Raw genomic sequence first — 17,346 nt, forward strand, 5'->3', positions numbered from 1 at the left:
GTTTTAGCAGTCAAAGAAATGCTGATTCTAATATTTTAACATAAGCTGTGTATCACTCCTTCCAAAGATATATTTTCTTTAGTAAAACTTGGAAAAGAAATGTGCTTTTGATTCAGAGTTCAGCTCTTGTTTTATTTAATGCCAGAACGCATTCCCTATTTAACCAGGTTACTTTGCATAGAAATGAGATGTGCCACCTGAGTCAGTTTTCTGGTTAACACTTCTTAAAGCTGACAGTAATGTGAAGCATTTTAATTTGTTACCAGCTGCAATGTCAAGCAGAATTTTGACTGAAGCAAAGCTAAAATCAAGAATAAATCAGCCTGTAAATGACAAAGAGTTTGCGCACACATTTACATGTACAGCAAATGGAACAGAATGATTTCAAATCCTGTCAAGCACAGATTAAGGCTATCTGTTATGTGATTAACCTTTTCTTCCTCAGGAGAAATCTGTCCAAAATAAAAATGAGCAATTATAGAAAATCCGTATAAGCTGACTGAGGAAGTGAATGCATATGTTTCTAACAGTGTTTTGTAAGGCAGAAAGTGTCTATAACTCATAGCTGAAGCTTACTTGTTTAGTTTCTCAGGGCTTCTCTTTTATGAGACAGCTTGAGGAATAGTTTAAGTAATGCCATATCACTAAAACATGTGGTACTACTGTATGTTAGGTGGAAAAAAGGTACAATAATACCCTGGAAGAGGAACAAGATAAGACAACATGACCATATTCAAATTATGGCTGAAGGTGGTAGGAAATAGTGCCGTAACTAGTCAGGCTGGCATTTTACTTTGGAATCAGTTAATGTGATGACAAAAATTGACTATAAAAGTACTTTTTGAGTTATGCAAGGGTGAATGGAGGATGGTGTTAAAATTCTATGGAATAAGTAAAGTTATTTATGAAGTATACTTTTCAGCACATCGCTTCTTCCCTTTGTTTTTACAACCCTCTGATGTAAGTGTGGAAACCAGCTCCGAATATTCAGCGAAATATCAGACTCTCTTCAAAACACACATGCCAGCTGAAATGTAAACTTAATAACTGTATGGAAAGTGCTACATTTGTGTGAGAGCATGTGTGTAGGTTGTGTATATGTGTGTGGTGATGCAAGAAGAGTTGTAACTTTTTTTTTGTCTTTGATGAAATCTGGCCCCTTCTCAGATCTATGTTTAGTCTGTAGTACAGAATATAGTGTGATGATTTGTTAAACCTGCTGCCAGCCTCCACACATCAAATATTTTCAGGATAGTAACTCATTGACAATGCGTATCTTTCACAATATGTATTATTACTTGTTCTGATCTACACAAAAATAAAAAGTTAAGAAAACTATGCAGCTTTTAATGACAACACAAGATTTTCATTATGGCACTGCCAATAAGTCAATTAAACCCAAATGGGTACAGTAATAGCATCCTGAGTTCACATGGGAAGAAATTTGGTGTGGGGTGTACTTCAGAAAAAGATGTCAGTACAAAAAAAGCTGACAGATTTCATGACACTTACTGCAAGCATCAGAATCAGTATAAGCATAGTCCAAGGAAAACACTTAGCATAAGCGTCACTGTCCTTTCAGTATGGATGTAGGCCAGGGAAAATGGATATATAGACTGCATATCAACAACTGCATATTCAGTAATGACCTATTCATTCCTTGTAATGTGTAGCTGAAGAGCAACATATTCCAATAAATTACTCTATCAGAGGGAAACAGTTTTATATATTATTTATCTAGAGGGTGAGACTGATAATTAAAAATTCCCAAGATGATAAAAACAAAAAAACTTGGCTTGCCTTACTCACTTGTCTGTGTTCAAAGCCCTGTAGAAGTGGCTGAGAGTTTCCAAGAGTTTCTCCTCTGTTTCCTTATCCTCCAGCTGACGCGACAGTGCCATCCAGTGTTCATGATAGGCAATGCATGGCCCATAGCTAGGGACAATCCTTCTATAGAAGTGGCAAAGACTTTTTGTCGCTTGAATCTGACCTGGGCAGATTTAAATAAACAAAACTAAAATGAAGTATATCGCAGTATTGCAAAGTCATAGCCATGAGGACTTCAAGTTATCTAAAAAGTAGTATCTGGTGCACCCACCACACATACACACACACACACACACACACACACACACACACACACACACACACACACACACACACACACACAGTCACAACCAGCAAGCCCTTTGTCCCCCAGTAGGGTCATTCTTTTGTCCCCATCTCCTGGCATGAAAACACAACTGAAGGGAGAGTCCAGATAATGGATACATAGGGAAACATTTAAAAGCTTTAATTTTTATCTTTGTCCATTGAAAAACTTGAAAACGTGCCTTCTTAAAATAAATTACAGTTGTGCTTGTGATCATAAGACAGACTGCCACTTACTCTCGATATGATCTCTTCTATGCTTAACATTGCCAGTTTATGAATCAATAGGCTCTGCAGGTTCAAGTCCCTAAACAGTTGTCTGTTCACAATGTCACATTATGTAGACTACTTGACTGCTATTGATTTAAATACTTGCTAAAAAAATCTTTCAGCATTTCATTCATGGAATATATGACATAATGTGCGATGAATGACAAAAATGCAAAACACAGAAGATAATGTGTGCTAACGTTTAGAATGGCTGTGGACTAAAAAGCATTACAAATGTGCATACCTTTCCATTTTATGGGACAATGTTGAATACTAGGATTTTCTCACTGTCTTCGGGGGGGGGGGGGGCTTAAGGACTGAAATGATTGCAACATCTTATAAGGTATGATAGAAAAGAAGGCTACTGCTTTAATAAAAATGTACCAGGTTCATAGCTGTAGAAGTAAGTACTAGGTCATTTGTCAACAGACTGTTTGTCAGAATAACAAGGGTCTTGAAGCTGTTGATCTTTTTAGTTAGGAATCTGTAAAATCCCTGAGTGGCGTGTATCAACAAATATAGCAAAAGGAATTTTAAATGTGCATTTATATATATATATATATATATATATATATATATATATATATATATATATATATATATATATATATTTTTTTTTAATTATCAACTAATAGCTTGATGCATAATATATTTTTCTCTCACATGTTGAGCATGTAAGATTAATCAGTTTTCTAAAAAGATATACTTGCAAGGAAATAATCCATTGTGTTGGGTGACTTTACCAGCCCTTCAATAAAATGGGACACCTATAGCTACACTGTATGCTATGCCCAAAAATTCATATATTTTATAAATAAAATTGTCCTGAGTGATTAGTAATTAAACCCACAACAAGATGTTGCATTCCTAACCTGCTTCTTTCAGATATGACAGTCTCCTGCACTACTTCCTGCCATAGTGGTCTAACCACAAACTTGTAAACTTTTCCTTAAAATGCTCAAAATCTTCTACAATTAATCCTCGCTGAAGTTAAGGACTACAAACATGCCAAACTCAATCTACTCTAGGATGAAATATTAAAATTATCCCATAACTGCATCTTCCCTGACATTGATATAGCAACAAGCTTCACTAAGGAATTTTGAACCTATTTAGAGGCATACATAGAGTTAGCCCATCCTATAAGAACCAAGTATCATGGGGCTATTCAAAAATGAACCACCCTGGTGTCTATCACCATAAATAAACTGTACAACAAAAGAAAGAAAATCCTTACATTTTTAGCAGATCCAAAATCCCTCTTCTTGAGGATAATAAAACCTGAAAAACTGACCCCAGCAATTCTTCACAAATTCAATGCAACTAAGTCCCCATACTGTCCACACTGTAAAGACCAGATTGCAGACCTAATACATATATTCTGGAATTGTAAATGCGTTTTCAAGCTTTGGAATTCCCTTAAGTTACAACTGCAAAAAATGGGGTATCAAGCATCAACACTAACATGGGAATTTACTCTTTTACACATCCTCCCGGTCAACATCTCAGGGAAACAAGCTAACCCACTTACAACGATTTTCTTATTAATGAAGCTATATATAGCTCACAAATGGTTAGATCCTGTAAGTATCTCTTGGGAGGAATTCAAGAAATCTGCTGTTAAACATCTACTAGCACATAAAATAGTATTGGACAAAAGAAACAAAAATATGAAAGCCTGAGCAATCTGGGAATAGTCCTATAACATTTCATTAGCATAAAGCACCAGGTACACCATATCTTATGAACTGGAAGTATTCCCACAAGTACACAGCTTAATTATGGATGAAGTATCATTTTTGTATGTGCTGTTTTTAGACTAATGACATTAATTGGGAAAGCATCTTTGTATATATTGTAATTAGCTATGTTGTATGACCTACATGTTTCTACTTTATCCACAATGTATAATATGCAAATATGGTCATTTTGTAAATATGGAATGGTTATGATTTTTGCAAATGTAAAACAAAAATAAAAATTATTGAAAAAAAAAACTGAAAACACTTTCGGGTGCAAAGGAATCCTATGAATTTAGGTTGGACTCTGAAGCCAAAAGTGATTATAAACCCTTTTTTAACTATGTTTGAAAACTAATAAACAATACCCTACTTTACTCTGAACTCATAATGATGTCTTCTATTCTGACCCAATAGCCATTACCAAGATCTTTCAAATTTAGTGCCAATTTTGCCCTTGAGACTTCTGTTCAAAGCCATGAAATATCTGAATCCATTTTTCACCAATTATGTCTAAAGTTCATTCACTGAAAGTGCTAATTAAGACCAAAAATACTTTCTCAGTGGGACCTGACAATATACCTGGCAGCTTAATTAAAAGAGCCAAACATGCCCTTGCAGACCCACTCTTTAAACAGTTTAACCAACGTTTAACTACTAATTTTACCCCTGATGACTGGTGGACTAGAGCAGTGATGCCCCTCCATTAGGGACGCATTGCAACTAATCAGGGTAATTATAGCCTATTAACCTTACAAGTCTCATCAGCAAAACCATGGAACATACTATAGATAATATAAAATGTGAAATCAAATATTTTGTTAAGAGTTGACCCAGCACATCTTAGCTTTGTAAACAGAATATTATGTCTATTTAAGCTCGTAAATTTCTTTTTAAGGGATATGGAGGCTGTTGACAGTGACCTTGCAGTGCACATGTAGAATATTGGATCTAGCAAATGTACTATCAGAAGCTTGAGTTTTCAGAAACTTGAAACTCATATTGTTGAGAGGCTATAATCAAGTTTTCAAAGAGTCAAAGCTTTTGCATGGAGATTGCAGTACATTTCAGATCAGGGAATTTACCCTTTTCCCCACTGTGGTGTGATCTCAGAGTTGGTATATATGATATGCAGGGGTGTGGGGGTGCACGTAAAAAAATATTTTTGTTGTTTTTTTGAAGTTCAACTTTTCAGAAACTCGATTATATCATCTCGACAATATGAATTTCGAGTTTCTAAAAATTTGAGCTTCTGACATAGACCCTGCTAATGCCTTTGACACTATTAATCTCTTAACCAACAAATTTCACTATAGAAGTCCAATAAAGGGTACAAGTTGGAGGAATAAAGGTTTATTGTACAAATCCTGCATGAACACACACACTACACTAATGCTGTAAATATCTCCAATACGTTTTCGTTCACACTTCATCAAATGTAAAAAGCAGAGAAATTACAAAGAACTCATTTTATATTACATTTAAAATAGTGGTTTGAAATAAGAACCAATCGGAATTACTTATCAATTAATCAATTCCAACCATGAATATGCATGTCTAAATCTCATGAATATGCAAATTTTAAAACCATGAACTCTTAATACTTTTTATAAAACTGTGAAACAATTTGTTTTATACTAAAAATTTAAAATTGAAGAATTAGTGACAAGATACATAATCCTAACGTACACATTTAATATTTACCCTAATAATACCATAATAAATAATTAATGTTGTGTTACAATCAGTTTATAAAATATGGTACATAAATGCCCTCTAGTGGACTGCAAAGTTCATTACAACTTAGCTGATCTTTTTTTTAAAACTGGAAGAATGGACAACATATCATTTAAACCTGGAAATTTCGTGGCTTCTAAAACAATTTGTCAATAAAGCTCACAATACTCCAGTTTTGTTTCCCACATACCCCCTCTAATTTCCTTAGGAACTACTTCTAAAACAAAAAACATGAAAGAAGCTTGGGGACAATTAGACTTATGTCGAAATAAAGCATTATTAGAATTGGATTTACTTATTTCGTACATATGTTCATAAATACGTGTTCTTAATTTCCTTTCTGTCTTGCCTATATAAAATTAATTACATATCTTGCATAAAGCAAGATAAACAATTCCACTGGTGTTACAATTGGCAAAGCATTTACTTGAAAGAGTTCTGTCCCTACACATTAATTCTAGAGAAGAATTATTAATGAGAAAGGGACACTGAGAGCATACACCACATTTAAAGGTCCCTACTTTGGTAGTGTTGAAATGTTTAATACAGGAACTGCCATATTCAAAAAAAAAATTAAAGTTCCTTTCTTTTCTATATGTAAAGGCTAATGCATTCCTAAAAAGGGATGACAAATCAGAAATTTCCTTGAATTTCTCCCACTCTTTAGTAATAATATTCCTAATAATACCTGCATCTCCATTAAAATCTAACACATAAGCTGACTGACATTCACTTGGAATATTGGATTGACTAAAAGGAACATCACTAAGAACATCCACACCTAATATAGGTGCAAATCTACCTGCTCTACCATTTTTGACCTCTGTTGTAACTTGTTCAATTAACTGAATGGGATAGCCTCTCTCTAAAAACATTTGCCACACAGACTTACATTCATTGTAAAAGTCTGTGTCAGTAGACGACATACGGCTTATTCTAACTAGTTGTCCTTTTATAAGGTTCTTTTTCTGAAAAAAAAGGGTGACCACTGGTGAAATGTAAGTATGAATTTCAAAAGGTGTTTTTTCTGTATACTTTTGAAATAAATTTACCTTCATCAAATGTAATATGTACATCTAAATAAATTAACTCATGTAGATTAATACTATGGGTAAATTCCAAAAATTGTGATGTACTTTTTAAATAATGCAAAAAATCAAAAAACCTATCCTTGGTATCTGTCCAAAAAATGACTATGTCATCTAAAAAACATTTATAAAGGGACCAACAACTTTTAAACTCACTATTCAACACGTATGTGTTTTCCCACCAAGATAAAATAATATTAGCATAGGTGGGGGCACATTTGGCCCCCATAGCCACACCTCTAATTTGGTTGTAGAACTCGCCTTCATAAAACATGTAATTATTTTTCGAAATAAGCTCCATTAACAATAAACAAGTGTTAAAATCACTACTGGAAAGGTGACCATCAGAAATCATTGCTTGTTCCAACCATTGAAGGCCTATATCATGAGGGATACTCCCAAACAAATTCACTATATTTAAAGTAACAAATAATAAACCATCTTTATAGTATTCAGGTTTCAACTGCCTAAGGAAGTCTCAAGAATCCTTGAGTTACTGCAGGTCCCAATAAAGACAAATTTTTAAATTTTACATCCACAAATTTAGCCAAGGGGGCCGTAATGGAACTTTCAGATGAAACAAACGAAGTGGAGGATCCATAAAATTTTTGTGTACCTTGGGAATCCCAAACACAGAGGGAACTCTGGGATTCTTGTTGTACAAAAAATTAAAAGTATCCAAATTAATGGAATCCTCCAAAAGTAGATCATTTATAATCAAATATATTTTAGACCCAGCTATATTGACCTCATTAATGGAAGCTCTAGAATACTTACTAACATTGTCCAATTGTTCTTTTACCTTGGACTCGTATATTATACTGTCCATCAAAATTGTTCCACCACCTTTATCAGGTTGCATAATTCTAATGGAACGGTTGTTCCTAAGTAACTCAAGGAGTGCAGTCTCTTCCTTGGATAAATTTGAACAAAATCTATGTGTACTAATACCTTTCCTGATTTCCCTCTCAACTAAAATCTCAAAAAATCACAAAAAATGTGAACGAAAACGTATTGGAGATATTGACAGCGTTAGTGTATTGTGTGTGTTCAGCCTTTATTCCTCCAACTCGTAGCGTTTATTGGACTTCTACAGTGGAATTTGTTGGTTAACAGTTTGTTTTCACTGTCATCTCTCATTTTGAGTTGTGGTTACTATTCCCCGTAATGGCATTATACAGAAGCCAAATGCTTTAAACATCAATCCATATGTGGTAAGATGGATGGCCAACTGATTGAAAGGCAGAACCTACACAGTGCAAGCTGCAGGTGCCTTACCAGAATGCACGAAAGTGAGGCATCAGTGTCCCTCGGGGTTTGGTGGTGGAACTTCTCATTTTCGTTATTTACTTCTCAGATCCCCAAGAAACGAGCAAAAACATCTGCTTAATAAAGCTGGAGTTGTTGTTAAGCTACCCCCCTGACACCCATACCCTGCAGAATGAACTCTCCATAATAAACTCTTGGTATGCTAAAATGGGATTAAAATATATGCTAAAAGGTGCAGTATAAACAGTTGTGATAGACAACCCCTCCCTTCATCATATTACATAGACAACACACCAATATAAAATGAAAATGTAGCCAGAAGCCTAGGAATTTGGGTTGATAACTCCGACTTTTCTGATTATCATGTGACCATGGTTTTCAGGAAATCTTTTTATACAGCAGAGCTAAATGGCAAAATATTATCATGATGGTCTAAACAAGCAATCACTATCTTACACTGAGCATTGACTTTGGGATGCATCTCACTAAACATATCAAACACTTAAAAAGATGGCAACGATTTCTAGCCAGAAAGATCACAGGCCTAAAACTCCCTAAGCTACCGAGAGTGGCTGGAGACATCTCTTTACTCAGCCAAGCATCAGAACCAACACAAATACTAACCAATTCAAAAATATCCTTAATAATTATCTTAATGACATCTGGCTTTGCTCCTGTACTACTCCAGGCTAAATAGTTTTAATAGTTCTGGTCAAACTTTTTCTTGTTCCCTGACCACCTCATAATCTATGCTCTCTCTCTCTCATGTCTAGATAATCTGCAGACTCATCCTTTTTTATCCAATTCCCCCCTACAAACCCTTCTCAGCTTACTTTGAGAAACTACAATGTCTACACCATAATAAGGAATTATAGCAGATGACTGTATAATACAAATGCCAGCTATAATAGCACAGAATCTAATTTGTGGTGTACTGTACATCTTGTATATTTTGTGTATAATTTCTTGCATAGGTTTTGTATAATTTTTGTATAAGTTTTGTATAATCTCTGTTTATGGAGCTTTTTTCCCCAGGCCTCTGTTGATAATGGGTCTTATCCCATTCGGACTTTCATGGTAAACGAATGTAAAATAAATAAAATAAATCCATCTTACAGACTTTTGAAGGGATATCTTTGACTCACTTACCCCACCATTACTGATATGGTTGTCCTGGACCTCCTGTATCTCCTCCATATGTCCAATATCACCACCAATAGTTGAATAAAGACCTATATCTTGACCAATAGGCAGATAAAACATGGTGGAGGGACAGGTGGTTATCACAGCATCTCTCAAACGTCTGGAATAACCTTCCCCCGCATGTTACACAATGTGACTCACCACATTCCTTTAACCATAAACTAGATGACTGGATGGGTTTCCACACATTTACTCCAGAACTGACCAGTATGGCTTTCCTGCAGAAAGGAGATGAATCATGAGTGAGGGTGCTGGCAAAGTGTGAATGGTCTTAAGAATTAGTGGCCCTGGAACACCTATAAAATCTATTAAATGGGAAAAAAATATTCAGAAGTGGATCTGATAAGATATGAGTAAAGTGAAAATAATACTTCTTTTGATCTAGAAGAGAAAGGTTTGGAAACTACATCAGCCAGACAGATCACTTATGACAGATTGATTTTCAGGGTGGGGTATGCATATGCTATAATATTGAACTGTTTTATTTGCCAAAATGAACTACACTACATTTTTTCATCTCTAGTTTGAGACTAGTAAATGCAATCTAACCCATGTTGTCATGGTTGCGACTCAGTGCAGGAACAAATAAACATTTTACAGTTGTCTGCAAACGTTGACAGCCATAGGCCAAGAATGTTGGCTTGAAAGTCTGAAAAATTGATGCCAAAAAGGAAAGGGCCCAACAAGTAGTCTTGTGGTACACTACAACCACCTTTTTTGATTTCAGAAGTGGATATCTTGGAGTCTAACCATATGGATCCTGACATACAGGCAGTTATCACAGCACATCATATGAATTATATTCGGATTTAAATGTCTGTCTATAATGCTTGCATGGGGAACAATGTCAATGGCCTTGACTAGTTCCACATATGGTGTATGTACTGCAGAACAAATATCAAACTGCTTTGGTGACCTTTTAAAAGAAACTAACAAGGTTAGGGAGGTAGGATCAGCCTTTGAGAAAGCCAAGCTAATGAGGGTTCAAGATTAATAGATTTTCAATATCCAGATTAATGATGTCCGAGATAATCCCAGGAAAGAAATCCATTGTCTGTGGTAACAGCTCTGATACAAAAGGGCCTCTGTCTGTGAGGCAGTATTTTGGAATTCAGACGCATCATCCACAATGTGGGAAAAATGCATCATCTGCTAATCTGCATGTATCTGAATCACCATTAACTAATGCAAGTGCAGATCAACACTTCCATCTGGTAGGTAACACAGGCAGCCCATGCATCACACTGACAGAGGAACCTCCCGCATTTATTCTGCCCAAAGCACACTCACACACACACACAGACACATATGCACACTCGCACACAAAAAGAAACAGACACATTCACGCGTGAGCGTATATACACACACATATTTACACATTCATATATATAAACACATACAAACACACACACACACAGACATTTACACATTCATATATATATATATATATATATATATATATATATATATATATATATATAAACACATACATACACACAAACAGACACACACACACACACACACACACACACACACACACACACACACACACACACACACACACACACACACACAGTCACAACCACCAAGCCCTTTGTCCCCCAGTAGGGTCATTCTTTTGTCCCCATCTCCTGGCATGAAAACACAACTGAAGGGAGAGTCTAGATAATGGATACATAGGGAAACATTTAAAAGCTTTAATTTTTATCTTTGTCCATTGAAAAACTTGAAAACTTGTACTACTTAAAATAAATTACAGTTGTGCTTGTGATCATAAGACAGACTGCCACTTACTCTCGATATGATCTCTTCTGTGCTTAACATTGCCAGTTTATGAATCAATAGGCTCTGCAGGTTCAAGTCCCTAAACAGTTGTCAGTTCACAATGTCACATTATGTCCACTACTTGACTGCTCTTGATTTAAATACTTGCTAAAAAAAAATTTAAAAAAAATCTTTCAGCATTTCATTGATGGAATATATGACATAATGTGTGATGAATGACAGAAATGCAAAACACAGAAGACAATGTGTGCTAATGTTTAGAATGGCTGTGGACTACAAAGCATTATAAATGTGCATGCCTTTCCATTTTATGGGACAATGTTGAATACTAGGATTTTCTCACTGTCTTCTGGGGGGGGGCTGAAATGATTGCAACATCTTATAAGGTATGATAGAAAAGAAGGCTACTGCTTTAATAAAAATGTACCAGGTTCATAGCTGTAGAAGTAAGTACTAGGTCATTTGTCAACAGACTAATACAAGCCTTATTAATAAACCATATTCAGAAGTTTCCACCAGCTTCAAAGACAACAATAAAAAATAGGTTGGGAGAAGGGATTTTAGGCTGTCCATCAAACTATCCAAGTTGACACTGAAGGAGGCAACAAAAGTGTTCTGCTTGATATGTACTGAAACAGGTGGGAGATATGTTGAGATATGAATCTATGACATCAAAGTGAATTATTTATCTGGTGATGAAGGTTTAGAGCCTTTAACCAGGTATTTAATGAACTGCTATGTCTTGAATAATCAGAAGGTCAAGGAAGACTGAATCTTTCAGGAATCAAAAGGCTAGAATCATCACAAAGGCACGTAATGAGACTGAATACAGGGAGAACATCCTGTTTGTCTGGATAACAAGGGTCTTGAAGCTGTTGATCTTTTTAGTTAGGAATCTCTAAAATCCCTGAGTGGCGTGTATCAACAAATATAGCAAAAGGAATTTTAAATGTGCATTTATATATATATATATATATATATATATATATTTTTTTTTTTTTTTTTTTAATTATCAACTAATAGCTTGATGCAGAATATATTTTTCTCTCACACTTTGAGCACGTAAGATTCATCAGTTTTCTAAAAAGATATACTTGTAAGGAAACAATCCATTGTGTTGGGTGACTTTACTAGGCCTTCAATAAAATGGGATACCTATAGCTACACTGTATGCTATGCCCAAAAATTCATATATTTTATAAACTAAAATTGTCCTGAGTGATTAGTAATTAAACCCACAACAAGATGTTGCATTCCTAACCTGCTTCTTTCAGATATGACAGTCTCCTGCACTACTTCCTGCCATAGTAGTCTAACCACAAACTTGTAAACTTTTCCTTAAAATGCTCAAAATCTTCTACAATTAATCCCCGCTGAAGTTAAGGACTACAAACATGATAACCTCAATCTACTCTAGGATGAAATATTAAAATTATCCCATAACTGCATCTTCCCTGACACTGATATAGCAACAAGCTTCACTAAGGAATTTTGAACCTATTTAGAGGCATACATAGAGTTAAGCCCATCCTATAAGAACCAAGTATCATGGGGCTATTCAAAAATGTACCACCCTGGTGTCTATCACCATAAATAAACTGTACAACAAAAGAAAGAAAATCCTTACATTTTTAGCAGATCCAAAATCCCTCTTCTTGAGGATAATAAAACCTAAAAAACTGACCCCAGCAATTCTTCACAAATTCAATGCAACTAAGTCCCCATACTGTCCACACTGTAAAGACCAGACTGCGGACCTAATACATATATTCTGGAGTTGTAAATGCGTTTTCAAGCTTTGGAATTCCCTTAAGTTACAACTGCAGAAAATGGGGCATCAAGCATCAACATTAACATGGGAATTTACTCTTTTACACATCCTCCCGGCCAACATCTCAGGAAAACAAGCTAACCCACTTACGATTTTCTTATTAATGAAGCTATATATAGCTCGCAAATGGTTAGATCCTGTAAGTATCTCTTGGGAGGAATTCAAGAAATCTGCTGTTAAACATCTACTAGCACATAAAATAGTATTGGACAAAAGAAACAAAAATATGAAAGCCTGAGCAATCTGGGAATAGTCCTAAAACATCTCATTAGCATAAAGCACCAGGTACACCATATCTTATGAACTGGAAGTATTCCTACGAGTACACAGCTTAATTATGGATGAAGTATCATTTTTGTATGTGCTGTTTTTAGACTAATGACATTAATTGGGAAAGCATCTTTGTATATATTGTAATTAGCTATGTTGCATGATCTACATGTTTCTACTTTATCCACAATGTATAATATGCAAATATGGTCATTTTGTAAATATGGAATGGTTATGGTTTTTGCAAATGTAAAACAAAAATAAAAATTATTGAAAAAAAAAAAACTGAAAACACTATCGGGTGCAAATGAATCCTATGAATTTAGGTTGGACTCTGAAGCCAAAAGTGATTATAAACCCTTTTTTAACTATGTTTGAAAACTAATAAACAATACCCTACTTTACTCTGAACTCATAATGATGTCTTCTATTCTGACCCAATAGCCATTACCAAGATCTTTCAAATTTAGTGCCAATTTTGCCCTTGAGACTTCTGTTCAAAGCCATGAAATATCTGAATCCCTTTTTCACCAATTATGTCTAAAGTTCATTCACTGAAAGTGCTAAATAAAAGACCAAAAATACTTTCTCAGTGGGACCTGACAATATACCTGGTAGCTTAATTAAAAGAGCCAAACATGCCCTTGCAGACCCACTCTTTAAACAGTTTAACCGAAGTTTAACTACTAATTTTACCCCTGATAACTGGTGGACTAGAGCAGTGACGCCCCTCCATTAGGGACGCATTACAACTAATCAGGGTAATTATAGCCTATTAACCTTACAAGTCTCATCAGCAAAACCATGGAACATACTATAGATAATATAAAATGTGAATTCAAATATTTTGTTAAGAGTTGACCCAGCACATCTTAGCTTTGTAAACAGAAGATTATGTCTATTTAAGCTCATAAATTTCTTTTTAAGGGATATGGAGGCTGTTTTACAGTGACCTTGCAGTGCACATGTAGAATATTGCATCTAGCTAATGTACTATCAGAAGCTTGAGTTTTCAGAAACTTGAAACTCATATTGTTGAGAGGATATAATCAAGTTTTCAAAGAGTCAAAGCTTTTGAATGGAGATTGCAGTAAATTTCAGATCAGAGAATTTACCCTTTTCCCTACTGTGGTGTGATCTCAGTGTTGGTATATATAATATGCAGGGGTGTGGGGGTGCATGTAAAAAAATATTTTTGTTGTTTTTTTGAAGTTCAAGTTTTCAGAAACTCGATTATATAATCTTGACAATATGAATTTCGAGTTTCTAAAAATTTGAGCTTCTGACATAGACCCTGCTAATGCCTTTGACACTATTCCCCATAATCTCTTAACCAACAAATTTCACTATAGAAGTCCAATAAAGGGTACGAATTGGAGGAATAAAGGTTTATTGTACAAATCCTGCATGAACACACACACTACACTAACACTCCAATACGTTTTTGTTCACACTTCATCAAATGTAAAAAGCAGAGAAATTACAAATAACTCATTTTATATTACATTTAAACTAGTGGTTTGAAATAAGAACCAATCGGAATTACTTATCAATTAATCAATTCCAACCATGAATATGTATGTCTAAATCTCATGAATATGCAAATTTTAAAACCATGAACTCTTAATACTTTTTATAAAACTGTGAAACAATTTGTTTTATACTAAAAATTAAAAATTGAAGAATTAGTGACAAGATACATAACCCTAACATACACATTATTTAATATGTACCCTAATAATACCATAATAAATAATTAATGTTGTGTTACAATCAGTTTATAAAATATGGTACATAAATGCCCTCTAGTGGACTGCAAAGTTCATTACAACTTAGCTGATCTTTTTTTTAAAACTGGAAGAATGGACAACATATCATTTAAACCTGGAAATTCCGTGGCTTCTAAAACAATTTGCCAATAAAGCTCACAATACTCCAGTTTTGTTTCCCACATACCCCCTCTAATTTCCTTAGGAACTACTTCTAAAACAAAAAACATGAAAGAAGCTTGGGGACAATTAGACTTATGTCGAAATAAAGCATTATTAGAATTGGATTTACTTATTTCGTACATATGTTCAAAATATGTGTTCTTAATTTCCTTTCTGTCTTGCCTATATAAAATGAATTACATATCTTGCATAAAGCAAGATAAACAATTCCACTGGTGTTACAATTTGCAAAGCATTTACTTGAAAGAGTTCTGTCCCTAAACATTAATTCTAGAGAAGAATTATTAATGAGAAAGGGACACAGAGCATGCACCACATTTAAAGGTCCCTACTTTGGTAGTGTTGAAATGTTTAATACAGGAACTGCCATATTCAAAAAAAATTTTAAAGTTCCTTTCTTTTCTATATGTAAAGGTTAATGCATTCCTAAAAAGGGATGACAAATCAGAAATTTCCTTGAATTTCTCCCACTCTTTAGTAATAATATTCCTAATAATACCTGCATCTCCATTAAAATCTAACACATAAGCTGACTGACATTCACTTGGAATATTGGATTGACTAAAAGGAACATCACCAAGAACATCCATACCTAATATAGGTGCAAATCTATTTGCTCTACCATTTTTGACCTCTGTTGTAACTTGTTCAATTAATAGAATGGGATAGCCTCTCTCTAAAAACATTTGACAGACAGACTTACATTCATTGTAAAAGTCTGTGTCAGTAGACGACATACAACTTATTCTAACTAGTTGTCCTTTTATAAGGTTCTTTTTCTGAGAAAAAAGGGTGACCACTGGTGAAATGTAAGTATGAATTTGAAAAGGTGTTTTTTCTGTATACTTTTGAAATAAATTTACCTTCATCAAATGTAATATGTACATCTAAATAAATTAACTCATGTAGATTAATACTATGGGTAAATTCCAAAAATTGTGATGTACTTTTTAAATAATGCAAAAAATCAAAAAAACCTATCCTTGGTATCTGTCCAAAAAATGACTATGTCATCTAAAAAACACTTATAAAGGGACCAACAACTTTTAAACTCACTATTCAACACGTATGTGTTTTCCCACCAAGATAAAATAATATTAGCATAGGTGGGGGCACATTTGGCCCCCATAGCCACACCTCTTTGGCTGTAGAACTCGCCTTCATAAAACATGTAATTATTTTTCGAAATAAGCTCCATTAACAATAAACAAGTGTTAAGATCACTACTGGAAAGGTGACAATCAGAAATCATTGCTTGTTCCAACGATTGAAGGCCTATATCATGAGGGATACTCCCAAACAAATCCACTATATTTAAAGTAACAAATAATAAACCATTTCTATAGTATTCAGGTTGCAACTGTCTAAGGAAGTCCCAAGAATCCTTGAGTACTGCAGGTCCCGATAAAGACAAATTTTTAAACTTTACATCCACAAATTTAGCCAAGGGGGCCATAATGGAACTTTCAGATGAAACAAACGAAGTGGAGGATCCATACAATTTTTGTGTACCTTGGGAATCCCAAACACAGAGGGAACTCTGGGATTCTTGTTGTACAAAAAATTAAAAGTATCCAAATTAATGGAATTCTCCAAAAGTAGATCATTTATAATGAAATGTATTTTAGACAGAGCTATATTGACCTCATTAATGGAAGCTCTAGAATACTTACTAACATTGTACAATTGTTCTTTTACCTTGGACTCGTATATTATACTGTCCACCAAAATTGTTCCACCACCTTTATCAGGTTGCATAATTCTAATGGAACGGTTATTGCCAAGTAACTCAAGGAGTGCAGTCTCTTCCTTGGATAAATTTGAACAAAATCTATGTGTACTAATACCTTTCTTGATTTCCCTCTCAACTAAAATCTCAAAAAACCACAAAAAATATGAACAAAAACGTATTGGAGATATTTAGAGCGTTAGTGTATTGTGTGTGTTCAACCTTTATTCCTCCAACTTGTAGCATTTATTGGAATTCTACAGTGGAATTTGTTGGTTAACAGTTTGTGTTTTCATGGTCATCTCTCATTTTGAGTTGTGGT

General features: G+C 34.6%; 1 protein-coding gene across 1 annotated transcript in view; it reads right to left on the reverse strand.

Moving 5' to 3' along the window:
• The window catches only part of SH3TC2 (SH3 domain and tetratricopeptide repeats 2), an 819,499-nt gene that overhangs the window by 82,532 nt on the left and 719,621 nt on the right, over positions 1–17,346 (reverse strand). The window contains exon 13 of the mRNA XM_044069012.1: positions 1,810–1,990. Coding sequence (XP_043924947.1) covers positions 1,810–1,990 — 181 coding nt within the window. The remainder of the gene's footprint in view (positions 1–1,809; positions 1,991–17,346) is intronic.

This window comes from Protopterus annectens, chromosome 4.part0 (genome assembly GCF_019279795.1).
Source record: "Protopterus annectens isolate FY-2018-M chromosome 4.part0, PAN1.0, whole genome shotgun sequence".
Classification (NCBI taxonomy): Eukaryota; Metazoa; Chordata; order Ceratodontiformes; family Protopteridae; genus Protopterus; species Protopterus annectens.